At 61.7% G+C, this 23,981-nt stretch overlaps 5 protein-coding genes across 11 annotated transcripts; 2 read left to right on the top strand and 3 right to left on the bottom strand.

Moving 5' to 3' along the window:
* Window positions 1–498: 498 nt before the first annotated feature.
* Window positions 499–4,554, bottom strand: MLLT11 (MLLT11 transcription factor 7 cofactor). The gene is made up of 3 exons (XM_056322208.1): window positions 4,332–4,554; window positions 4,050–4,187; window positions 499–2,423 (listed from the first exon to the last, which is right to left on the bottom strand). The coding sequence occupies exon 3, from the start codon at window positions 2,414–2,416 to the stop codon at window positions 2,147–2,149; it is 270 nt and encodes an 89-aa protein (XP_056178183.1). The 5' UTR covers window positions 2,417–2,423; window positions 4,050–4,187; window positions 4,332–4,554; the 3' UTR covers window positions 499–2,146.
* A 2,076-nt stretch (window positions 4,555–6,630) lies between these two features.
* On the top strand, window positions 6,631–11,447 carry CDC42SE1 (CDC42 small effector 1). Of its 3 annotated transcripts, none has more exons than XM_056322350.1 (5): window positions 6,631–6,786; window positions 9,584–9,781; window positions 9,867–9,977; window positions 10,210–10,284; window positions 10,422–11,447. In XM_056322350.1, exons 2-4 carry the CDS (start codon window positions 9,728–9,730, stop codon window positions 10,279–10,281), a joined length of 237 nt encoding a protein of 78 aa, XP_056178325.1. In that variant the 5' UTR covers window positions 6,631–6,786; window positions 9,584–9,727; the 3' UTR covers window positions 10,282–10,284; window positions 10,422–11,447. The 3 variants fall into 3 exon arrangements, with proteins under 3 accessions (XP_056178325.1, XP_056178327.1, XP_056178326.1); XM_056322352.1 differs by lacking the exon at window positions 6,631–6,786 and adding an exon at window positions 6,839–7,735; XM_056322351.1 differs by lacking the exon at window positions 6,631–6,786 and adding an exon at window positions 7,771–7,928.
* A 109-nt stretch (window positions 11,448–11,556) lies between these two features.
* BNIPL (BCL2 interacting protein like) lies at window positions 11,557–13,622 on the bottom strand. 3 transcript variants are annotated; one of them, XM_056322348.1, is made up of 9 exons: window positions 13,394–13,622; window positions 13,093–13,178; window positions 12,846–13,015; window positions 12,634–12,768; window positions 12,422–12,524; window positions 12,209–12,340; window positions 12,024–12,110; window positions 11,777–11,875; window positions 11,557–11,698 (listed from the first exon to the last, which is right to left on the bottom strand). In XM_056322348.1, the coding sequence occupies exons 2-9, from the start codon at window positions 13,173–13,175 to the stop codon at window positions 11,656–11,658; spliced, it is 852 nt and encodes a 283-aa protein (XP_056178323.1). In that variant the 5' UTR covers window positions 13,176–13,178; window positions 13,394–13,622; the 3' UTR covers window positions 11,557–11,655. The 3 variants fall into 3 exon arrangements, 2 of the variants coding, with proteins under 2 accessions (XP_056178323.1, XP_056178324.1); XR_008819054.1 differs by having other exon boundaries at window positions 11,653–11,698; window positions 11,777–11,947; XM_056322349.1 differs by lacking the exon at window positions 11,557–11,698 and having other exon boundaries at window positions 11,760–11,947.
* A 122-nt stretch (window positions 13,623–13,744) lies between these two features.
* PRUNE1 (prune exopolyphosphatase 1) lies at window positions 13,745–17,403 on the bottom strand. The gene is made up of 8 exons (XM_056322347.1): window positions 17,261–17,403; window positions 15,963–16,067; window positions 15,684–15,889; window positions 15,270–15,454; window positions 15,033–15,191; window positions 14,872–14,942; window positions 14,630–14,788; window positions 13,745–14,480 (listed from the first exon to the last, which is right to left on the bottom strand). Exons 1-8 carry the CDS (start codon window positions 17,297–17,299, stop codon window positions 14,160–14,162), a joined length of 1,245 nt encoding a protein of 414 aa, XP_056178322.1. The 5' UTR covers window positions 17,300–17,403; the 3' UTR covers window positions 13,745–14,159.
* A 2,884-nt stretch (window positions 17,404–20,287) lies between these two features.
* Window positions 20,288–23,443, top strand: MINDY1 (MINDY lysine 48 deubiquitinase 1). Of its 3 annotated transcripts, none has more exons than XR_008819051.1 (9): window positions 20,288–20,928; window positions 21,049–21,106; window positions 21,211–21,275; window positions 21,414–21,572; window positions 22,187–22,289; window positions 22,383–22,525; window positions 22,622–22,844; window positions 22,929–23,071; window positions 23,227–23,362. XR_008819051.1 is itself a non-coding variant. In XM_056322311.1 (9 exons), the coding sequence occupies exons 1-9, from the start codon at window positions 20,416–20,418 to the stop codon at window positions 23,305–23,307; spliced, it is 1,449 nt and encodes a 482-aa protein (XP_056178286.1). In that variant the 5' UTR covers window positions 20,288–20,415; the 3' UTR covers window positions 23,308–23,443. The 3 variants fall into 3 exon arrangements, 1 of the variants encoding a protein (XP_056178286.1); XR_008819050.1 differs by having other exon boundaries at window positions 22,929–23,063; window positions 23,227–23,361; XM_056322311.1 differs by having other exon boundaries at window positions 22,622–22,813; window positions 22,929–23,063; window positions 23,227–23,443.
* Window positions 23,444–23,981: the final 538 nt, after the last annotated feature.

Raw genomic sequence — 23,981 nt, 5'->3', positions numbered from 1 at the left:
CCAAGTATAAAAGGGCGGCGGCGGCGGCGGCGGCGGCGGCAGGCGCGTGTGTTCGGGGTGATGCGGCTCCCTGGGGCGGGTTGTTGGGGCTGTGCGTCTTGTAGAGCCCTCGGCCTTTCCTTAGGTCTGTTGTGTCTCTTAAGTATATATGTATGCATATGTGTGCGTAGCTACTTTCTATCTCTAGTTTCCCCTGAGTGCCTTCCTGTCTAGGATTTGGCTCCCCTCAGGGTGTCTAAGCCCCTTTCTCTGTGGTGCATTACCCCCTCAGGTGCCCCCGATGACTCAAGTGCCAGTTCTGAGGTATTTGTGAAACCCTGGGGTCTTTTTCTCCTTTGGGATGTTTTCCTGTGAGGATTGGACAAGCTGAAGTTTAAATAATACCCTTAATGTTCTTAAAATAATCCCTTTGGCTTAGTTTTTCCACACTCAAATCCTTCACAGCATTTGCAAAGACATGTGGGTATGTGTTCTCATGTCAGTTCTCAACTCACTGTAAAGATTTAAAACAATTTAATGGCAAATGAGGGAAAGAACTTGATGCTGGTCTACGTTGATTTTTTTAAGTGTCCACAGGAATGTGTGTGTTTTTAAATCATTTTATTTAAAGTTTCATAATAAATACTTCTGCAGGTTTTCCCAGCTGGGAGCACAGAAATCAAACAGCTCTGCATAGGCAAGTTTACATTTTTCACCTCTGTTTTTTACATGGGTGGTTCAAAGTCAGCAGGCTGGGTTGTTTCTGGAGATTACAGGAGAGCTGCGCTCCCTTTTCATAATAGAGTGCACAGATTTCCACAATTTGCCTTTTTTTTTTTTTTTTTTGGGGGGGGGGGGGGAGGCATCTATTAAGTGCTGCCTCAGCCTCACCCCAGCCATGTATTTCCCCCCCAGTTCTTAGGACAGTTTTGGGATGTTCCATATAACTTCACCCCAATCAAACCCCAAAACCAGCACATTCAAGAAGATAAACCAGCCATGTTCACTCGCCCAGAAACAATCTTAGGGAAAAAAACTGTTGAAAAGCCAAAAACGATTCAGGAGTAGTTTTCCCCCCATTTTGAGATGACACTTAGAAATAAATCTCAGCCTGCAGAGAGCACAGGTGAAAACCTCCACAAGGAAAATGCAAGGCTTCCACTTGAGTGAATGCAGCATTTTTTTGTTGTTACTTCTAAAGGCATTGATTAATTGGGTGAGGAACCAGAAACATTTATTTTCAGGGGAAGATCAAACTAAATTCTCTATCTTTCAGCTCAGCCCCTGTTACCCATCTGGACCGCATGATGTACCCGGCCTCTGTCTCAGTCAGGAGTTGCATGTGGGGGATAAAAAAGGGCGAAAAAAATCAAATTTGGGGCAGTGAACATCCAGCCTTGACCCCACCACACAAGGTAGGAGCATTTCCATGTGTATGTACCCTCATGTCCATAATTTCTCCTGCTTGGGCTCAAGCCACAAAGCTCAAAGAGACTATTTCTTTCAAGAGGTTTGTGCTCATGTCCTGAGCACATCCCTGCCTCTTCCACCTTGCATTCCTGAGGGAAAGGTTAAGGAGTGAAGCAGCTTTTGGAGAAACTGGGCCAGGGGAGCACAGAGGGTTTCTGCATCCCTGGGAGAGGAGCAGGGATGATGCTTTCTGCAAAATGAAGACGATTCCCATCAGCCCTGCGCTGCTCCCATTGCACAAATGAGTGTCTTAAAAAAGCACACGAGAAATGAGCTCAAACGCTTGTCCCAGAGCATGGGGACACTGATGGTCACACAGCCACGGGGTGTGGGGTGGTGGCAGAAATCCCCCAGCACCTCCCGCGCTTGCTGGCATGTGGACATGGGGCAACAGGGTGGCTGTTTCTGCCCGCTCCTCTCGTGTTTGCCCCCTGTGCTGTTACCCCCTGCTTGCACCGTTGTGGCGTTTCCAGCACTACTGCAAGAAGGGAAGAGGGAGGTGGTGGCGAGAGGCTGAAGCTTTGTGGGGAGCCCATCACCATCAGGGCTGGGGTGAATTGCTGAGTTAATTAGCGATGTCAAAAACTGCCCAGAAACAAAAACAACAACCCTCCAAACTGACAACAAAATCAAATCCTCGCATGCCTAGCAGAGAGGGAGAGGGCTGGGGGGATGAGGAGGAGCAGAAAGGAGGGCTTCAAATTAGATCAAAATCTAATGAGCTAATGCTAGCGATAGGAGCTCTCCAGAAATTAAAGCTGTTGAACTGCAGCAGTGTGTCCTCTTCTTGGGAGATGTCCTGGCTGACCTGATCCTGCTCGCCGACGAGCTTGCCCAGCCCTCCTTTGGGTTTGTAGAGGGCCATGTCGCTGAGCCCCAGCCCCTCCAGCTCTGCCACGTCCAGCTGCGGGATTGGCATCCTCCAGTAGATGAAGGAATCATACTGGCTGCTGATGGTGTCCAGCATTTTCAGGCTGTGAAGGCGAAGGGGGGGAGGGGAAAGGAGAAAAGCTCTACTGAAGGCACAGGAGTTGCCCCAAAGTGGCCGCAACTCGCAGGCATTGCCATGTTGACCAAATCCCACAGGATATACACACACACACTCTGAAAAAAAATTGATGGGGCAGGAGAGCATGGTGTCGTGGAGGTTTGACTTTAGGCTGGGTCTAAATGCAGACTGGAGCCCTGCCACTGGTCTCAGCTGTGGCCTTGACCACGGCCCTTCTCTGAGCCATAATTTGGAGGGGTGTGCAATGGGAGTTTTTGCCCTGTGCCTCAGTTTCCCCACCCGCACAAAGGTGGAGTGTCCCCCACATTCCGCTCTGCCAGGAGGGACAGGAACTGGCATCCAAAGGAACCCTTTTTCCACCAAACCATGCAAAAGGGTCTCGCCCTTTCCCTGTGCTGAGCCCCCCATGGAGCGGGTAGCGAGGGGGAGGTCTCTCTGCATTCCCCCCTGCCCACAGAGCAGCCGCTGTCCCCTCCCTCCCCAGCCTGCGTGGCATCGCATCGCCCCAGGGGACCATGACCGAATCCTCTAGAAGGGGCTAGAAGAAGCATCGCTCAGCGTTGCCATCACACCCCACCCACCCTGCCGGTGCCATGCCACGCCATGCCATGCCACGCCACACCATGCCATGCCATGCCATGCCACGCCACGCCACGCCATGCCATGCCACGCCATGCCATGCCATGCCACGCCACGCCATGCCATGCCATGCCACGCCATGCCATGCCATGCCATGCCGCAGATCCCTCCTGCAACCCCACCCTGATCAGCTGAGAATTGGGAAAGAGCGGGAGGGGATGTGGTTCAGCTTTTTCCCTGGCATGGTACGGCCTGAGCTGAGTCACTGCCGCGCTGACTTGCTTTTCCCTGGCAGAATTATGTCATTCACCTCCACGCATTTGGCAATGGAGGTGGGGGGAAAAAAAAATCAACTGGCTGACCCAAAATATCCTCCTTTTCCCACTGATTCCCCCCTTTCAAGCCCTGGGAATCGGAATCCTAAAGGATGATTCAGACATACCTTGAATCACGCCCTCACTCACTCCCTGTCCCTGTGATGAGGGGTGACCAGCTGCTAATTTTAAGATTCCCGATGTAACTCGGAGGCTATGAAAGGCGCCTGTGTCAACCCCCCGGGTAAACTGAGCCACAGTCCTTTTAAATAGCCTCCTCCCCGGGGATATATCCCTGGGTATCTTTCTGCACAACAGCAGCAAATTATTTAACGGTGACAGATGTTGCGGACAACGGATTTTAAAGCTTCCAAGGGCAGAAAAGGGAGCCTATTAATCTAGAAATAAAGAAAAGGTCAAATATCCAGAAAAGGCAGTCAGTGCTAGGAAAAACCCCCACCCTCCTGTACTGCATGTCACCCCTGAGGAAGAGCATCTCCCCTTGGATCAGTGTTGTCTGCTCATCCCATGGGGGCAAAAACACCTTTATCCACTTCATACCTGCTGGCTGTTGCTTACCTCCCTCCCCTCAAAAAAAATCCTGGGGTGCCAATGCCCCGCTCCACCCAAATCTCTTCTAAAATAAAAGCATTCCCTTGCTTTTCATCCTCCCTTGCCTGCATCCCACCGTCCCTTACCTGTCGAGGATGGATGGATGAGCTCGATGTCGGCCGGGCTCTTTGTGCTAGGAAGCCGCAGGCGTCGCAGCGATGCTTTTGTCTGCTGGCGCGTCTGGGTCTGCAATGCAGCCCCTCGAAGCCGCTCGATGAATTCCCCTTCGTCGTGGGGGGGGGGGGAAACGATGGGCAGATGAGTCAGCGGCTCCCACCCGCGCTGGGGAGGGGGAGGACAGCAGACGCGGACGCGCAGGAGGGGATCCTGTGCGCTGGACCCCCAAGATGGGGATATATTAAACCTACAGAGGATGGGAGCGTTTCCGCAGCGATTCCTGGGTCACTCCTGAAGTCTTCAGCTCAGGATTTGGGGGAATAACGGACTGATTTCAGCCTCCAAGGAGCTGGCAAATGTTTCTTTTTACCTGCATGCCAAGAAATGGGGTGCTGCGATACCCCCAAACCTCGGGCTGAAGGAGGGCACTTTGCAAGTCAAGCACAGGGAGGTTTGATGCAAAAAAAAAAAACAGATAAGGTTTGGTTGGTTGTTGGTTTTGTTTTTTTTTTTTTGTGGTGTGGCTGTCTGGAGGTGTTTGGTCCTGATGCTGCACGGCAAAAATATCTTGGCTTTGTGTCTGAAGCCAGACGTGGAGCTAGAAATAGGAGGGAGACACCCTAAGCTGGCATCACGGCCAGGGCTGGGAGAAGGGCTGCTTCCAGCCAAGGGGTGGGGGGGGCACCTCGTGCAGCCCTGCTGCCCCCCACTCCCCACCCCAGCACCAGTGGGCACTGGGCCATGACCATGGCCCCTGCGCTGGTGTGTGTCGCAGGGATGGTGACCCTGGGGAGCGGGGCAGCAAAGAAAACCCCGATGCAGCCCCCCCAACCTGCGAATCTCCCCGCTGAGCCACAAAACACCCTTTTTTTGGGGGCACAGGCTGGACCCACACACCTGAGAGTCTGAGAGCAGCCCTCGCCTGCCTCTCCCCTGGGATTTGCCCAGGATCAACATTCCTTTGGGGCTTTAGGGTGGTTTTTTTCTCCCTTTTCCTCCCTGTTCCCTGTGTGCAGCCTGTTCCTGCTGCTGCCAAGCCCTTTCACCAGCGCTCAGCTTTCAGCCATGCTATTTCTGCTTCTTCCTCCTCCTCCTCCTCCTCCTCCTCCTCTCCCTGCCGCTGCTGTGAGCCAGGAGGATCCCATGTCCTCTGCTCCTAAATAGACCCGGTCTCAGCTCGGCCCCGCCACACCCAGTGCGCGGAAATGCCGACCAGGAGCCCGGTGGAGGATGCTGATCCCTCTGTGGGGTTCAGCTGCTGTGTTTTCGGGGATTCCCGAGACCACGGGGTGCAGCTTGGCAGGGTGACTCCGTAGGGAGATGGATGTGACCCATCCGCTTCCCTGAGCCCTTTGCTTTGGGGTGTCACCTAATGGAAGGGGTGGCTTGCATGTGACAACCCAAACCTGTGATGTCCCTCCCTGAGAAGGGACCTGAAGCCAAACACTGCAGGTGAAGATGGGGGACCCGGTGATGCGGGGTCCCTCTCTGCCACAGGGACCGAAATCGCTTCACCGCAGCGGCTTTGGACTCGGTGTTTTCAGGAGGGCTGCCCAGGCCCAGCAGACATATCACTGGGGGGGGGGGGTAGGGGGGACAATGTCCTCTGGCAGTGCAAGAAGCAAAAAAAAAAGGGCTCTTCAGCTGAAATGACGCCTGAAACACTCGGGGTATTATCAGCCAGGGCCGCCCCGATGGCTCAGGACAGAGACCCGACTGAGCGGGGACAGTGCTGCCTTGTTTGGGGTTTCTGGAGTGGGAGCGATGGGGATGGTTGGGATTTGGGGGCTGGTGTGGGAGGGACGCTCTGGGGCTCACCCAGGAGTGTCCCCTGTGTGGGTCCCTCCAGCTGGGCTGGGGACACCCCGAGGGTCCCAGTCCGGCTTGGCCGGTGGCTGGGGCTGCGGGATTTCGCCAGCAGCCATGGCAGTGGCAGGACTGTGGCAGGCAGCGGTGGCGGTGGCAGGGCCATGAGCAGTAGCAGTGGCAGGGCCATGGCAGGCAGCGGTGGTGGTGGCAGGACCTTGACGGGTGGCAGTGGCAGGACAGTGACACATGGCAGCGGTGGTGGCAGGACCATGGTGCGTGGCATGGCAGTGGCAGGACCGTGACGGGTGGCGGTGGCACGGCAGTAGGCATTGTGCAAGCGGAAGGGCCCTGAGCTGGCAGTGGTGCAACGCTGCTCGACGCCGGCTGCGGGGTGGCCCAGGGGTTCCCACCCGTTTGGGCGCTTTGGTCCCCCAGGGGCTCTGGCACATCCGCGGAACAAGTGGGAGTAAGGCTCCGGAGCAACGGGGGCGTAACAGAGCCCTGGTGGGGACCCCCTGCCCTGCCAGGACCCCTGGGACCCCCTGCCCTGCCAGGACCCCTGGGACCCCCAGCCCTGCCAGGACCCCCATCCCTACCAGGCCCCCCCAGCCCTTCTGGGACCTCGGGGGCCCCCAGCCCAACCGGGACCCCAGGACCCCCATCCCCACCGGGGCCCCGGGGACCCCCGGCCCCGCCGGCCCCTCCCGGCCCGGCGGCGGCCGCTGCAATGCCGGCGGCGGCCAGGGTAGGAGCTGTGCTCCGGGCCGGGCCGGGCCGAGCCGAGCCGGGCGGCGGGGGAGCGCCGCGTCCCGCACCCGCCGGGCCACGCCTGGCCGCTGCGAGCTGGGCACCGGCACCGGGACCTGCACCGGGACCCCGCACCCTGCGCCGGGGCAGGTAATGAGGCCGCCACCGGGAGCGGGAGCGGGAGCGGCCCCCCCGAGGCGTGCGACCCCGCGGAAGGGCCCTCGATCGCGCCGTGGGAAGGCGGGCAGCGCAGCGGGACGGGCAGGGGGCGGCGGGAGGACCCCCACCTTGCAGCCCTCGGGTCGGACCGGGGAATCCTGCCGGGACCCCCGGCCTTGTCCGGACCCCCCAGCCCTGTCTGGACTCCCCGACGCTGTCCGGACTCCCCCAGCCCTACCGGGACCCCCAGTCCTATCGGGACGCCTCCCCGCCTTACCAGGACCCCCGGGCTTCCAAGCCCCACTGGCACCCCCCAGCCCTACTGGCACCCCCCAGCCCTGCTGGGACCTCAGGGGTCCCCAGCCCCACCGGGACCCCCCCAGCCCCACTAGGACCCCCAAACCCTACAGGACCCTTGAGGTCCCCAGCCCTTCTGGGACCTCCAGCCCAGCCGGGACCCCCCAGCCTTAGAGTGACCCCCAGGGCCTCCAGCCCTTCTGCCGCCTCCCAGCCCTACCGAGCCCCACGAGACCCCCACCCTTGCTGGCACCCAGTGCTCCCAGGCTGGCAGCCGTGACCATCCCACGCAAAAGGGGGTTCTCCTCCAGTTTGGCACCCCATCCTGGGGGTCCTGGGCCTGCAACTGGGGGGGGTCCCAGGTCTCTTGTCCAGCACGGCCCCGTTCCCGCACACTGCCCTCCCTCTGAGCTTGGGGGGACCCCAGTGGGCACCCTTGGGGTGGGTGACCCCCGGTGCTGGAGGCCTGCAGTGCAACCCCCCGCCCCACTGAACAGCCTCCCCCCTCTCCCTGGTCCCCCGCCGGTGACGCAGAGCTGCCGAGCGGTGGTTTCCCAACAGGGAAGTCATTTTGTGCATGCCGGCACGGGCCCATGAGCCGCCCTCCCCGGGGGCCACTGAAGGGCCAGGCCCCATCACCCAGGTGGGCTGAGACCGGACACAACTCAGCGCAGGGGTGGGCAAACGGGGAGGGGGGCACGTGAGACCCCCAGCTGGGGGGAGCTGGGGCGGCTGCGGCCTGCAGGACCCACCACCGACAACCACCCGGAGCCGGGAGAGCGGCCGGATCTGGCCCCAGCCGTCACCCTTCACTGGGCACGGGGACGTGAGGCCTGGTGGGTGCTGGGGGATGGGTTTGGGGGCAGGGAGGAGGGGTCCAAGTGGGGAGTTGCAGCAGCTTGAACCCCTCGGGGTTTGTACGGGGGTTCACTGATGGCTTGTACAAGGCTGAGCCTGCTCCTGGGGGGCTCCCTGCAGAGGCTCTTCCAGCGCCCTGGGGACTGGTTGCGATGCTGAATTTGGGGGGTACCCCCCCACCCCAAAGGCCTTTCCGCTGCACTGCCGGATCCGACAGCGAGCTGGGGTGTTATGGCGGGGGCCGGCTCCGGCAGCCTCATTTCCTAAGGAAATGGGGCTAGAAAGAAAAGGCAGCCCCCCCGCCCCGCTCCGTCTGTCCGTCCGTCCGTCCACAGCCCGGGGGAGAGGCCAAGTTTGGCAGGGGGTGCTGGGGGGTGCTGGTGCGCGGGTCTGGCGTGGGCACGGCCCCGGTTTACGCCACCCCAGACGTGTCACAACCTGCCCGTTCTCAGCAGCTGCACTTGTGGCAGGGGGGGCTGCGGGCCAGGGCCCAGGCGCCAGGGTGAGGGGCACAGGGGGCTCTGGTGGGGGCTCCTTCCGTCGTTCCTTGGCCTCCAGGCTGGGCCCCAGGCTGGCAGTGCAGTGGGGGAGTGGGCAAGGCCAGGCACCCGCTCCCCCTCGGTGTCCTGACGCCAAGGGGATGGGCCGCAGGTGCTGCGCGGCCGTGGGGTCGTTCGGGGGAGCAGCCAGGTCACCCTGAGGCCGCATCCTGCCCGCTGGCCCTGCCAAGGCTGTGAATGGGGACAGCGCCGAGGTGATGCAATCCCGCAGGGACGGAGCATCCCTGGGCACCCAAAGGGGGGCTTAGCACTGCATTTCGGGGTCTGCTGGCCCCGACACCGAGCAGTCACGGCCACGGGCCCTGCTCCTCCCCGCTGCGGGCAGGAAGCGCCGGCCGGCTGCCGCGGACTTTGGACCCATCCGGTGTCACCGGTGCAGGGGCAGAGGAAGGGACTTTTCCTGTTTGCCAGCGCGGTGGGGTCCGGCGCCCATCTGCCACCGCGGCCGAGCTCCGGCAAAACTTGGCCGTGTCTCGGCACAGCTGCTAGCTGCCCCCCACGCTGGCGTGGGGACTCTCTGGCGGCTGATATAAGCTTGCGCTCAGGCCACAGCTCTTCGTGGGCGGGTGAGTTTTGTGCGTGCCGCCGGGTGCTTTTGCAGCATAAAAGTTGTCTCTCCTTGGGGTGGGGAGCACCCATTTTGGGGGTGAATCCCCCTTTCCATACCTGCCTTGGCTACCCCAGCTGGGGCTGTGGGTGTTTGGGGTACAGTCCCACCAGCCAGGCAGAGCCCCTGTTTATTTCCCCCCCCCCCCATCTGCTTTTTGAGCCGGAGCGGAAGAGCTCAACCTCCGGCCCCTTTTCGGAAAGACCGGGATATTTATAGCCGCCTGGCTCAGGGAGTTGGGATTTGCTATGGCTGCCTCCGTTCCCCCCCCATCCTGCCGCAGCATCCCTCAGCCGTGTCCTGCACTGGGGCCAGGGCCGGATCCTGCCCTGGTCACGGGGACAATTCTTCTGGGTGGCTGAGCGATGCCAGGGGTTCCTGGCTCCGCTCGGTCGATAGGAAATGGATTTGGTGTTGATTTGGGGAGTCAGAACTGCAGGCATCACTCCTCCCTTCACACCTGCAGCTGGCTGCTCCTCTCCACGCCGTGCCACCCTGATCAGGTCCCCCCACCTGTCCCCATGGAGTGACCCTGCACGGGGGTCTCTGCACCGGTGCGGCCCCCCACCGGCAGCCAGCCTGGCACGGAGGGAAGCTGGCCGCCGTGAATATGAGTGACTTCTGGCACAAGCTGGGCTGCTGTGTCGTAGAGAAGCCACAGCCGGTGAGTAGCTTCAGCGTGGCTGGTTCAGGGGCGGGGGTTGGGGTCCTGGGCTCAGCAGGGACTGATGGCCTTCATCTGCTTGCAGAAGAAGAGGAGGAGACGGATCGACCGCTCCATGATCGGGGAGCCCATGAACTTCGTCCACCTGACGCACATTGGCTCTGGTGACATGGCCGCAGGCGAAGGCCTGCCCATGGTACCCTACCCACGCGCACGGTTTGGGGGGTGGGTCTCATGGTTGGGCGGTGGGTGTCACTGTTGGGGCACTGGGTGTCACGGTTGGGGGGTGGGTGTTGATGCTGGGTGTCATGGTTGGGTGCTGGGTCTCATGGTTGGCGTGACGCAGCCTGATGTTTGGGTGATGGGATGGCACAGGGGGGTGGTGGGTCTCATGGCGGTGATGCCACATCTCTGCACCTTCCCCGCAGACTGGCGCCGTCCAGGAGATGAGGTCCAAGGGTGGACGGGAGCGACAGTGGAGCAACTCCCGGGTCTTGTAGACTGTGAGTACCCTGCCACGCGGGCAGCTGTGGCAGCCCCGAGCACCCGCTGCCCCCCTCCAAGGCACCACCGCTAATAACACACCCAAAAGGAGACCCCGCTTGTGCGGTTTTGTAACCCACCCTCTTGGACTTTGCAGATTCCTGGCTTTTTCAGCCCAAATTTGAACTGCCTGATTCCCAACCGGAGGAGAAGCCGACCTCGAGCGCTTTAACCCCGCGGTAATTTATGCAGAGCAATCCTCGCCCAGCTCCCGGTGGCTTTTGGTTGTCACCCCTCCCCCCAGCAAATCCCTCCTTCCCGGAGGCATCGGTCGGTGACGCGGGGAGGGAGCAGGGACAGCAGCCCCCACCTCGCACCCGACCGGCATCTCAGCCGAAAAGACGCAGCTGCCCTCACGAAGCGTGCCAGGAGCTGCCGGGCGCAGCCAAGATGTGCCAAATCCTCCCCCTTTTCCCTTTCTCCACACCAGCGTCTCCCACGGGCCCCTCTTGGCACTGGGCCACGGTGCCTTGGTTTTCCCAGGGGACTGGGGCCTGTCCTGGTGCGGAGGCTGATTTGGTGTCCTCCCGGGAAGGCGTGGAAGAGCAAAACTGGGATTAAAGCCCAACGCTTCGGTGTCTCACCGGCAGCGGCTCAGTGCCGACACCACCACCAAGCCCACGGTGCCTCCAGCTGGCATTTCCACCGCTGGTAAACTGCCACCTTCCTTCTTTTTTTAGGATTTTTTTTTCTTTTTTTTTTTTTTTTTTTTTTAAAAGCTCAAAAAAACCAACTAGGCAGCCTCCGCCACCTCGGAGGCAGGACTGTGGTGGGGTCACCTCCACCCGGGATCGCCACCAGCGTTTCACCAGCACCGGCCGAGGCAGGACGGGGCCCGACCCAAGAAGGGACTCGGGCTCCCGAATTCAGGCGCGGGTGTATATAGTTTAAATAGCGCCGGGATTAAATATTAAATAGCACGTGCCAGGCATCACGGCCAGGCGGCAGAGGCTTTCCTCCTCGCCATGCTCCATGCCACGCTGGGATGCTCCTGTGCGGAGCCGTGCTTTTCCAGCCCCACGGTGCGCTTGGCCTTGGTAAGCCAGTGCCGATGCTTGATTCGGTTTTCCCTCCCCTGGGAAAAACAACCCAACCTTGAAATAAAACCCTTGTGCTGGCCCGAGGAGTGTGTCCGTGAGCTGCCCGCGGCTCCTTGCCTCCCTCCTCTGCTACTGGTACTGCCAGATTTGCCAAGAAGAGCCGAGACCCACCGCCCACACTGGGCACCGTGCACCCATCCATGTCCTTTATTCACCCGTGGGTGCTCAGGGACGGCGTCGGGTCTGCCAAGAGCCCCCCATCCCACCGCTGTGCGTCCCTGCGCGTCCCCATCACCGCATCGCAGCCCGGCTGCCATCCCAACCCGGCTCTAACCTGCGGGGGAGAGAAGAGCATTGGTAGGAGGCAATGCATGCACCCCCCTTAAACCCCAGCCCTGGGGAGGGGGCTCACCGCCGGACGGGCTCGGGGATGTGTGCCGGCTCCAAGGGGACAAGCCGGGAGAGCTCCCGCAGGCTGGCAGCAAACCGGACCTTGCCGCTGAAGGTGGGGCTGGGGGAGATGGGGGCGCCGAGGCCCCCCAGCTCGTTACACCCTTGTGTGATGGGGCTGGTTCACCAGGAGCTGGCACAGGAGGCACCGGCGAGGAGGTGAAGGTCCTCGTGCAAGGCCTTGCACACGTGGGTGCAAGCAGCCCTACCTGAGAAAGGGCTGGAAAAGCGTCACAAGCGCCTTGATGTACCAGGTGGGGTGGACGATGATCACAGCTTGGAGACTCTTCCGGAGCCTGGGAAGGATGGGGATGCTCCAGGGCTCGCCGCCATCCCGGCACGCTCGCTGCCACCCCCGCTCTGGCACGCTCACTGGGAGCCCTTGCACGCTCACCGCCGATCCATCGCTCGGTAGCACCGCTTCATCCAGCTGAAGGAGGGGATCTGTCCCCGTGCTGCCGCCCCGCTCAGGCACACCAGGATGTAGCGGTCGGCCACCGTCCTCTCCAGGGTGCCCATGATGTACCTGGAGGGGTGGTGCAACCCATCGGCTTGGGGAAACAGGCATAGGGCATATGGGAAGGATCCCGTCCCCCCGGGACCCCACCTGAGCAGGTTCTCCATCACGTAGCTGTACCGGGGGATGCTGCTATCCGGGAGGTGGCAGGCGGCGAAGAGCAGGATGGCGCCAAAGCCCTCACTGTCGTACCCTGGCCAGAGTGGAGGGTGGCACAGCCAGCGCCTGCCGTCCCCCCCAGACCCCGCGTGCTCAGGGAGGGGACCCAGGAGTCCCACCCCGGGCACCCGGCCCCGTGTTACCCCCGTGGGAGAGGACTCGGCTGTAGGGCTCCACCGCGCTCAGATCTACGCTCTCCTCCGGCTGCTCGTCCTCCGTGTCCGGCTCCCACCGGCTGCCAGCCCCCTCGGCGAAGGCCCAGGCGTGCGGCAGCTCCTCTGCAGGCAGCCGGTTAGCACGGCACCGGCGGCGAGGCACCGGGGGTCCCCGCGCCCCCACCCCGGCCGGGTCTCACCCTCCCACTCGAAGCCGTCGCTGCCTGTGGGTGTCTCCAGCGCATCCAGGTCGAGGTCGATGCTGGCGTCGGGCGAGCGATCGGTGCTCTCGGTCCGCTCCAGCGCTGGCAGCCGCCTCCGCATGCGCCGCAGGGCACCCCCGGCCCCCAGGCACTCCTCCGGCAGGGGCCTGGCAGGGACAGGGGGTCAAGCGGGACCCCGGGCTGGGGAGCAGGTTTGGGGGTGCCGCTCCCATCGCTCCCTTACCCAGGGAAGTCTTCATCCTGCCACTCCTCGCTCAGGTCCAGGCCATCCCCGGTGGCCATCACGGTGGCCATCCTTGTTGCCATCACCTGCAGAGACGCCAGCCCCGTGAGGACCAGCCCCCGAGGGGTTCCCCCTACCGAACTGTCCCCATTTCCAACCCGTCCTGCCCTGTTTGCAAACTGAAAGCAAACAGCACACCCCGCTGCAAGGAGATGGCCCAGACGCTCCGCAGGGAACCCCGTCGCGGCCCCACTCAACCCTCTACGAGACCTCAGAGACTCCCGGCACCGGGGCTGCTCACCTCTGGGGAGCCTCTCTCCCCCTGTGGCTCCCCACAGATGAAGGGCTCCGGTGACGGCACTGGTGGCTCATCCAAACTGGTTTGGCCGCATTCGCAGCCGGCAGAGGCCACAGCTCGTGGTGGCACAACCGGTTTCCTCCTGGCTGAGCTGGATTTGGGGGTTCGGCCACACCGAGCCCCCCCCCCCCGCCCCGAAATGCTCCTCTGACCCAGAGGGGATATTGGCAGGGGGGTCTGCACCCCAGGAAAAGAGACGGTTCACCCCCTGGGAGGGTGGGGGCCATGCCAGGCACCCTGGGGTGAGTGGGACGACGCCAGACCCATCATGGAAGAAGAGCCAAGAGCCAAAAGTGGAAGAAAAAATGGAAATTTAATCCTCTGAGTCTGTGGGTGACAGTTCTGGGCCAGCTGCGTGTCTGGACCCACCAGCCGGGGCCCCCCACATCCCCCCGAGGGAGGAAGAACAAGAACTCGTTAAACCCCCCCCCCCCCCGCCCCAATGCCTTCATGAAGTGGGTGCAAGCGCTGCCCTGGCCCTGCTGCCCACGGGGTCCCCAAAAACCCACCCTGGGGGACCAAACCCCAGCGGGGGCGGGAGGGGCGACAAATAACGAGGGCCTCCCTCCATCCGGGAGCTGACCTCTAACGAAGGCAGGCGAGTTGTACTGAAGGCAGCTGCAACCCCTGGTGCCTGGGCACCCTGCCAGGACCTGCCCAGGGACCCCACCTCCTCATACGGACCCCAGAAGTCTCTGGTCACCCACTTTTATTTTGGGGAGCCGGGCGGCTGCCCAGCGGCAATGCGGCTGACCCGCTCCAGGACATCCTGGGGGCAGAGCGGGGGCACGGCCTGGGCCAGCGGACATTCTTCCACCAGGCTGTTCATCGGGGTGGGTGGCGGGACCACCTCTTCCTCCGGACCCCCAGTAACGCCTGGCCCCCCCAGGGCTGCCCGCAGGATGGGCAGGACCTTCTTCCGCGACGCCAAAGCATTGCCCTGGGTGTAGGTGCCCAGGCAGGACCAGGGGCTCAGGAGGGGCTGGAGGTGCAGGGATGGCATCGTCGCCTCCTCCAGCGCCCGGCACATCTGCAAAGGAGGGAGCACCGCGGCTGGGACCCCCTAGCACCCCCCAAGATCTTTGGGGGGCTTTTGGGGCAAACTGCAGCCGAGAACTGCCTGGCTGCTACCCCAGACCCCCGTGCTGAGGGACTGGGGTGCCTGGGCACGCCCCTCACCGTGCTGCGGAGTGTCTCATGCTGGCTGTAGACGGCGAGCTGCCGGGAGGGCTCGTTGCGCTCGTTATAAGAGATTGTCATGGCCACCAGCCCCGCATAGCCCCGAGCCTGGCAGAAAGCATCCAGGTCCTGCAGCAAGCTGGGCCGGCGTAGGAAGGTCTGGAGGGGGAGAGACACTGGCATCATGCTGGTGTCCCCATTGTGCCACTCCCCACCTCAGCTCCCCCCGTGCCGAGCCTCACCTCCAGGTCCATATAGATGGCACTGATGGCGAGGGCCAGCTCGTCGCCGAGCATCTGCTCTGTCGTCAGCCCTGGGAGGCAAAGAGGGGCCAAGCGTGAGCCCCGGGGACCAGTACCCGCTCCCAGCCACACCGTGGGTGCCACCACCCCAGCACACGGACCTGAGACATCAAACTTGGCTGCCTGCAAGGCTTCAAAGATGGTGTCGCGGGGTGGCAGCTCGGGGAACCTCGCCTCAAGCAGGGAGACACACGCCACGTCCCTGGGCGTCACCTTGCCGGCAGCCGGGCTCAGGTTGATGCAGTCCAGGAGGATAGTACCTGTGGCGGGGGGACAACCGGGGGCCATCAGTCATCACCGTCCCCCTCGGACAGGGCTCAGCGAGGGTCCGTCCTCACCGTGCAGCAGTGTGGCCGTGGTTCTGTCCAGCACACCCGGGGGACCTTGGGCAATCCGCTCCGTCACCAGCGTGGCACAGGAGCCCACCAGCTCTGCTGTCACCTGGCAGCCAGGAGCTCGGTCCCGTTCCAACGGCCGGTGATCAAGGACCTCCACCACAGCCTCTTCCAAGGCTGCGTCGGTGCTAGTGGGCGAGACAGGCAGGGTGAGACCCCCAGCATGGCCCTGCTGTGTAGCTGTGAGGCGTCACCCCCAGCAGAACCTGGAAACCCCCTTTGTTCCTCTCCTCCTACCCTAAAAACACCCCGGAAAGGGGAAGGTTTTACCCACCCTGGGCCAAAAGCAAGCGAGGAAAAAGCGAGGCTTTGGGTGGGTGGCCCTGGCTGTCCCTGCGTCCCCCTGCCCCGGCTCACCCGGGCAGGACGTGGTGATCGACCAGCGTCAGGGAGAGCAGCCCGGCGCGGTGCAGCCCCCCCAGGTCGATCTCATCCCGAAAGATGAGGGAGGTGGCGGGGATGCCCTGCTCCCGCAGCAGAAACGTTGTCTCCGTCCGGAGGGCGAAGTCGGCACGAGGGATGTTCAGCACTGGGATGAAGGTGGCTTTGGGAGCTGGGGAGGTCTGCGGCGGGGATGACACCCGGTGAGGCATCCCCAAGCCACCATCTGTCCCCGAGCCAGTGGGCAAGCCTCACCTTTGCCAGGAAATAAGCCAGGGCCAGGGCCGAGACAGTGGAGTCCAAGTCACAGGCCTCATTGCCCATCACCACATGGATCTCCTGGTGACGCCGGACATGCTCCTGCCAGGGCAGGAGGCATCAGGCACGGCAGCAACGCATCCCCATCCTCCAAAGACTCCCAGGTTGGTCCCTTCCCCGCCAGCATCCCTGGAGCCACTCATCGCAGACGTCACCCACAGCTGCCACCCACCAGTACCCATCTCCCAGCTGCTGCCAGCAGCAGACAGGCTGACGGCATCCCTGAAGCACCACATAGCCCGGCACCCTTGGGGACCAGACTTGGCTGGGATCCATTTCTGGCATGAAAGCCCCACATTTTGGGGGCGCATGTGTGAAACCAGGTGCATTGTGGCCTCGGCGAGAGCGGCAAAGCCCAGCCCGGCCACGAGGGACTGTGGCAGTGGGGATGGGGACCTTCCCAATCTGGGGACAACATTGCAGCCCTGGGAGCCTTTGGTATTTTAATCCCAGACCAAGGTGGCTTTTCCAGAGATGGCGAGTTTGGGGCTGGCTGTCCCTCAAAATGCGACATTTCACCCCTTTTTGTTTTCTTGCCTGCAGCAGCAAGAAAACAATGTCACCCATGTCACCCCACGAATTCCCTGTCCCCAGATTCTGGCGCCTGTCCTGTCATGCTCGAGGAGCTGCCCTGTCTCCAGGCCCTTTTTTGGTGACAAGTATTTCATACCATAACCCAGTTTTGCTCATTTATTTGGTACAAGCCAAGGAAGTAAACAACTGAGTGCTGCCTGCGGCATTAACCCCGTTATTTAACAGGGGACCTGCACCCTGTGCTGCAAGACGGGGGACGAGGCTGCAGGGGTGGGGTAGGGGGTGCTGGAGAGCCCCCCCCGACTGTGGGGCTGAGGGGCAGCATGCAACCAGCCCCTCTCTCCAGGGAGGATGGATGCACCCCACTCAGGGGCCCTGACCCTGCACACGCTGCTCCCCTGGGCATGCAGTCCCCCTGCACCCCATTTCCACTGGGCACCCCACTGTCCTGAGCATCCAGCCTCCATGCATCCAAGCCCCTGCACCCTGCTCCCCCCAAGCCCCCTGCGCCTTGCTTTCCTGGGCACCCAGTCTCCTGCCCACCTTGCTCTTCCAGTCCCCCCTGCACACCAGTCCCCCCGCACCCCAACACCCTGGGTCCCCAGGCCTCCTACACCCCAGGCCCCCCGCTTTCCTGGGCACCCAGTGTCGTCCTCCCCCCCCGTCTCCCCCAGCGCCCTCCCCCACTCCATCCCCGCTACCTGCAGAGCTGCCCGGTTCCCCTCCACGAACCGCTCCATAACGGCGGCGATCCACGCCCCAACCCGCCCAGTCCGGCCCAGTATAACCCAGTACGGCCCAGCCCACCCCGACTCTCCTCAGGCCTTGGCGGCGGGGGTGTGGCCTCCCGCGAGGGCTGCCGGGAAAGGGGCGGGGGCAGGGGCGGGGGCTACGCCCCCCCGCCGCTGTCCCCGCCCCCTTCCCGGCAGCCTTCGCGGGCGCCGAGGGGGCTCTCGGGGTAATGGCGGGGTGGGGGCGACACCCCTCAACCCTTCTCCCAACTCTCCCAGCACCCTAATCCGCCTTAACACCCCCGAAACCCCCCTGCCCCCCCCCCCCCAGGCACCCCCAGGTGGGCTGTGACCCCCCCCGCGACTGTATTACACCCCCAGGTGGCATCACCCCCCCCCCCTCAGAGTAGTGGCCGCGGCCTAGTGGTGTGGGGCGAGCCCTAGGCCCGTGTGCGAGCCAGGGATCTGTCGGTGGGAGAAACTGGGGGGCGGGGGGGTGAAATTGGGGGGGGGGGGGCCCTCCCCTCAGCCCAGTGCCAGGCCTGCGAAACGGGTTAAAACCCCAGGAAACTGGTAGTTTTCAGTGTCAACCAGCACCCAGGCCTTGCCCCGACAGCTCCGTGTGCAGGAGGGAGCTGGTGACAGGGCGGGTTGCAGGCAGCTGCCTGCTCTCTCCACCCCTCCTGGCTGCCTTCCTCCTCCTCCTCCTCCTCCTCCTCCTCCTCCTCGTCAGCCACTGTAAATCCGCCTTCCCGGCGGAGAGCCAGAGCGTGCAGCTTAGCAGTGGAAAGCAGGCCTCCGCTCGGCCGGGGAAGACGGGGAAAGGAGGAAAAAAGGAGGAAAAAAGGCAAAAGGAAGGGGAAAAGGAGGAGTAAAGAAGGGATAAAGGAGGAAGAAGGAGAGAAAAGGTGGTGAAAAGGACTAAAGAAGGAGAAAGAAGGGGGAAAAGGAGAAAAAAAGGAGGAAAGAAGAAGGAAAAAGGAGGAAAGAAGAAGGAAAAAGGAGGAAAACAGAAGGAAAAAGGAAAAAAGGACTAAAGGAGAAAGAAGGAAGAAGAAGGAAAAAGGAGGAAAACAGAAGGAAAAAGGAAAAAAGGACTAAAGGAGAAAGAAGGGAAAAAAGGAGAAAAAAGAAGGAGAAGGAAAAAAGAGGAAAAAAGGAGACAGGAGGGAAAAAGGAAAAACGAAAAAAGGAATAAAGAAGGAAAAAAGGAGAAAAAAGAAGGAAAAAAGAGGAAAAGAAGGTGGGAGTGGGGAAGCGACAGCAGCAAGGTGGCTGTGGAGTAAGCGCGGCTGGGGGCTGCGGGGTGGCGTGGGGCTGCGGGTTGGGTGACCCCTCTGCCCCGGTGCTGGGCCAGGCACAGGACACGGGCGACACCGGGGCTGTGGGAGCGACAGTGGCGTTTCGGGGGCAGCGGAGGTGGGTTGAGGGGGTCTGGGGTGACCCTCAGCCCAGCTGCTGATGCTCGGGCTGCTGATGCTACTGGGTGAGGAAACTGAGGCAGGGCGGCTCCCGAGGCTCTTGCCGGCCCCGTCCCACCCCGGTGCCCGCCGGCCAGGGCTGTGCCAGCTGCCCCCAGCCGGTTTTTCCAGCTCCCGGTGCCTCGCCGGACACCAACCCAGCTGGGCAGCGGGCTGGGGAGGCGGTGCTCGCTCCTCTGTGCCCACGCAGAGCCTCTCGCTATTCCTTTTTTTTAAAAGCATATTTAATTTGATTTTATTGATTTTTAAAGAACATGTACATATGTGTGTGTTTAGTTATTAAGACTATTTATTTATCATCTACATATCTATCAAAATTGTTTATTAGTTTAGTTAATAGCACTACTTATTTACTTACCTATATATCTATAAAGAATATTTATTTATTTCCACGTTATTTATTTCTAGGGATTGTTTGGCGTATGTATTTATGGATTTATTTATTAAGAATATTGGTTATCTATCTACCTGTCTATCGAGCATATTGTTTATTTATTTACTAATACTATTCATTTACCTAGATATCTGTTTCTCAAGAATATTTATTTATGTCTGCACTAATCTAATAACAACAAAACAACGAAACAATAATAATAATAATAATAATAATAATATGGTTGCCATCAGGCACCGTCCCCCTCCTTTTCTTTCCCCCAGGACCCCTCCGCTCTGGCCCTAAAAGAGTTGGGAACAGCTCAGAGGTCACTGACCCCTGGATTTTCTCCTGGGCTGTCACTACTGCCCCCCAGAAGCCCCTTTTCCCCCCTGTTTCCACCCTGCCCGGGCATTTCCATCGCTCTTTTGTCGCTGTTGTTGCCTCTGTCCCTCTCTGAGCATCCCCGGCTCCCTTGGGAATACGGGGGGGCTTCACAGAGCGGGTCCCTGACTGTGGCCGGGAGCGCAGCCTGCGCCAGGCGCAGGAGGGTTAGGGGCTAAGGGGGTCCCAGTGAGCTGGCATGGGGGGACGTGCCGTGGTGGGACATGCCGGGCAGTGCTTTGGCAGGGGGACCAGCGAGGGACAGGACAGAAAACCAAGTTGAAGCCAGAGCAGCTGTGCTCCTGCCTGCACGGAGTGTTTAAAAGCCCAATTTCCCAAATCTCTTTGAGTATTTCAAGGCCAAATTTTCCAATTCTGGTGACTATTTAAAAGCCAAATTGTCCAAATCTCTTGCAGGAGCATCTTCGCCAAGCTGTGTTTGCAGGAAAACCCTGGCGGGAGCACAGAACTCTGACCTTTCCCCCACACCGCTTTGGCTCCATCCGAACCCCTCAGTTCTTCCCAGGTAGGTTTGGGATTTTCCCCTCTTTCTTTGGAAACGGGAGGCAGATAAAATCCGCACACATCCACGGCATTAATTTTTTTAACAGCGATTTAGAGGTTTCAACAGCCAACGTTTTATTTTTCATTATTTAAGTGAATGTAAAGGGATGGGGCAAAAAAATTCTAAGCTAAACGAGCCATAGCTGGTAAACAAATTGGACTAACACAGATTTTTTTTTTCTTGAAATACCCAAGTTTTACCTTCTAAGGGAGAGGTTTGGGATGCAGCTGATCCTGGACAGACCCGGAGCGTTCCCAGGGGCCTGAGCCAGACCCACTTGAGGCAGGACGCCACAGTGAGGGTCCCACTACTGCCTGCTCCCATGGAGCAGCCGCCTGAGCGGGAAGGGGCACTCCCAGCCCCTTCCAGCGGCGAAGGGACCTGCCAGCCCCCCGAGGAGACCCCCACTAGGGAAGAAATGCCAGCTGGTGGTCGGGAGAGCCCAGCGCTGGACGGGCAAGTCACCGTGCTGCAGGGTGGGGAAGTGGCCGTGCCTTCCCTCCCTGGCGTGGGGCAGCCGAGCGGTGCCCCACATCTCCCCTCCAATGAGCATCTGCGGGAAGATGCTGAGGAGAAGCAGCCCGCTGAGGGCAAACAGCCTGCTGAGGGCAGGGGGTCCCTGCCAGGTGCCCCCATGCCCAGCCCGAGCGCCGGGGCGGTGGGGTTACCAGCTGAGCCCCCCCGAACCCAGACCCCCAGTCGGGAAGCAGAGGCAGATTTTTATTGTGTGAAGTGGATCACCTGGAAAGGCGAGCGGACACCCATCATCACGCAGAGCGAGAATGGGCCCTGCCCGCTCCTGGCCATCATGAACATCCTCTTCCTGCAGTGGAAGGCAAGTGGGCTGCAGGGGGCGGGTCTGGGGGGGCTGGCGAGGCGGGATCGTGGTCGGTTCCCCCTGGACCGTCAGGGGAAGGAGCCGGGGGCCAGTCCCCAACGTGTCTCGTGCTTCCAGGTGAAGCTGCCCCCGCAGAAGGAGGTGATCACGGCCGAGGAGCTGATGGCACATCTGGGTGAGCGGGGAGCTCCCCGGGACCCGTCACCCTTGCCCCGCTGCCGGGATGGCAGCGTGCCGCGGTTAACCGGCTCGCTGGGAGCTGACCGCGCTGCCTTGCAGGGGAGTGCATCTTGTCCACCCAACCCCGGGAGCCGTCGGAGGGGCTGCAGCTCAACTTCCAGCAGGTGAGGAGCGAGGCTGCGTGTCACCCAGCCCAAAAATCGATCCCCTCCATCTCATGGAGCACTGGTGGCCTTGGGCTGCAAGGATTGGGGTGCCACCCAGCTTCCCGAGCAAGCCCCGCTTCTTTCTGCCCCCCCCAGAACATCAACGACACCATGACAGTCCTCCCCAAGCTCTCGACGGGGCTGGATGTCAACGTGCGGTTCACAGGTGTCTCGGACTTTGAGTACACGCCCGAGTGCATTGTCTTCGACCTCCTCAATGTCCCGCTCTACCACGGCTGGCTGGTGGACCCCCAGGTGAGCTGGCCCCACGGCTGTCCCGCCGTCGGTCCAGGGGCGGCTGGGGGGTCATCCAAGGGCTGCAGCACCTCTTTCATGAAGAGCTGGGGTTCATCTTCGAGAAGATGAGTCTTGGGGTTGTTTATCCTGGAGAAGGTGACCAAGAAGAGCCCTCAATATGTAAGAAGGGTTATAGGAAAGATGGAGAGAGGCTTTTTACCATGACGGGACAATGGTTTTAAACTGAAAGAGGGTAGGTTTAGATGGGACGTGAAGAAGAAATTAATGACGAGGGCAGTGAGGCACTGGCAGGGGTTGCCCAGAGAAGCTGCGGGTGCCCCATCATGGAGGAGTGCAGAGGCTCTGAGCACGCCGAGCTAGAGGAATGTCCCTGCCCGTGGCGTGGGTGGGAGGTTGGGCTGGATGCTCTGTGAGGGTCTCTTCCAGCCCAGCCCCTTCTCTGGTGGGTCCATCCCCACAGTGGAAGCCACCAGCTCAGCTTCTTGGACATCCCCGTGACGGAGCGTTGCTTGGAGAAGGTTCAGGGCATCCTCCTCTCGCCCTGGGCGGTGGGTGAGGGGTAGGGCAGGTCCCCCCAGACCCAGTGCTCACCCCCCAGCATCTCCCCGCAGAGCCCAGAGGTGGTGCGCGCCGTGGGCAAGCTCAGCTACAACCAGCTGGTGGAGAAGATCATCACCTGCAAACAGGCCAGCGACTCCAGCCTGGTCAGTGAAGGTACCGGCCCCCCACCGCCCAGCCGCCCGCTCCCCGGGGTCCCTGGGGGGGCCTCGACACCCCGGCCCCGCTCCCACCCCGCTCTCACCCCAGGGCTGGTGGCTGAGCAGTTCCTGGAGTCCACGGCCTCCCAGCTGACCTACCACGGGCTGTGCGAGCTCACGGCCGCTGTCAGGGAGGGCGAGCTCAGCGCCTTCTTCCGCAATAACCATTTCAGCACCATGATCAAGCACAAGGTGCGGCTCCGGCCCCTTCCCCGGCTTCCTTCGAGCCGGCAGCCCCCCTCCCCAGCGCTGGTAGGGGCTGACTCCCCCCCCCTCCCCTCTCTCCAGGGCCACCTTTACCTGCTGGTGACAGACCAGGGCTTCCTGCAGGAGGAGGGGGTGGTCTGGGAGAGCCTCCACAACGTGGATGGAGACAGCTGCTTCTGCGACACCGATTTTCACCTCAGCCACGCTCCGGGCAAGGAGGGGGCTGCCGCGGCCCCCCTTGACCACCGGCTCCAGCAGAGACAAGTGGACCAGGTAGTGGACACCTGCTGGCAGCAGGGGACACGTGAGTCTCATCTCGGCTCCGGGGGATCGCTGCAGGGTTTGGGCCACTGTGCTGAGCCCCCGCTCTCTTTCTGCGCCCCCCCAGGATTACATGATTGCCCTGTCGCTGCAGCAACAGCAGGGACAGGACCCCTCTGCGCTCAGTGACCTGGAGCTCGCTCGCCAGCTGCAGCAGGAGGAGTATCAGCAGCAGCAGCGGCAGCAGCAGGTCCCGGCGCAGGTAACCAGGTGCTCCCTCACGGGACTGCAGTGTGGGGCGCGGGTGCTTCTCACCCCCTCATCCCCCTGCTCTGCCCCCCGGCCGGTCCCGGGGAGGGTGGCAGCGTCCCCCTGGGATGATGGGGGGTTCCTCCCCCTCGCCAGCCCCCTTCTTGTGCCCGCAGGGTCGCGCGCAGCCGGGTGGCCGGGCAGCTGGAGAGCGGAGGCAGCGGCAGAAGCCTGACTTGGACTGCACCCTCTTGTAGCGCCCTGTGCCCGGCCCCCTGGGGGGCCCCTGCCCCGTTCCTGCCGTGGCCCCCCCGGCTCCTGGCCAGGCTGGGGCATGTGGTGGGGTCCCCGCGCCCGCAGCACCCCGACTCCCTGTGCTCCTCTGTCTTCCAGGGACACCCCGTGGGGGTCCCTGGGAACAGGAGTGGGGGACACAGGCGAGGGGGTGTCCATCCTTACCTACTGCCGGGACGACCCAAACCTTTCCAAGTGGCCTTAACACGGGGGGGTCCCACCCGGGGGGTCCCACTCAGGGAGAGTCCCTGCTCCGAGACGCGGGGGGACATGTGTCGAGGGGGGACACGCACCCCCGTGTCCAAAACGTGGCCTTAGCCCTTGGCAAATAAAGGACTTGTCCCCGTGCTCAGGGGTCCGGCTGTCTGACACCAGCGGGACCTCCGTGCCCCACGGACACGCGGGGTCGGGGGTTTGGGGTGAGGGGACCCTCCGCGCCCACGGACACGCGGGGTCGGGGCCCCCCGTGGGGTGCGGTGGCACGGCGCGGCCGGCAGGGGTCGCCGCGCACCGGTAGCGCTGCCGGGGGGGTGTGTGGGGTGGGGGAGCTATAGGGGACGTATAGGGGGTGTATAGGGGTGCACAGGGGTGGGTATAGGGCGTGCATGGGCGTGACTATAGGGGGCATATAGGGGTG

The sequence above is a fragment of the Falco biarmicus genome, chromosome 19 (assembly GCF_023638135.1).
Source record: "Falco biarmicus isolate bFalBia1 chromosome 19, bFalBia1.pri, whole genome shotgun sequence".
Lineage (NCBI taxonomy): Eukaryota > Metazoa > Chordata > Aves > Falconiformes > Falconidae > Falco > Falco biarmicus.
Note: the sequence above shows the minus strand (reverse complement) of the source record. Positions and strands in the feature narration are given on the sequence as shown.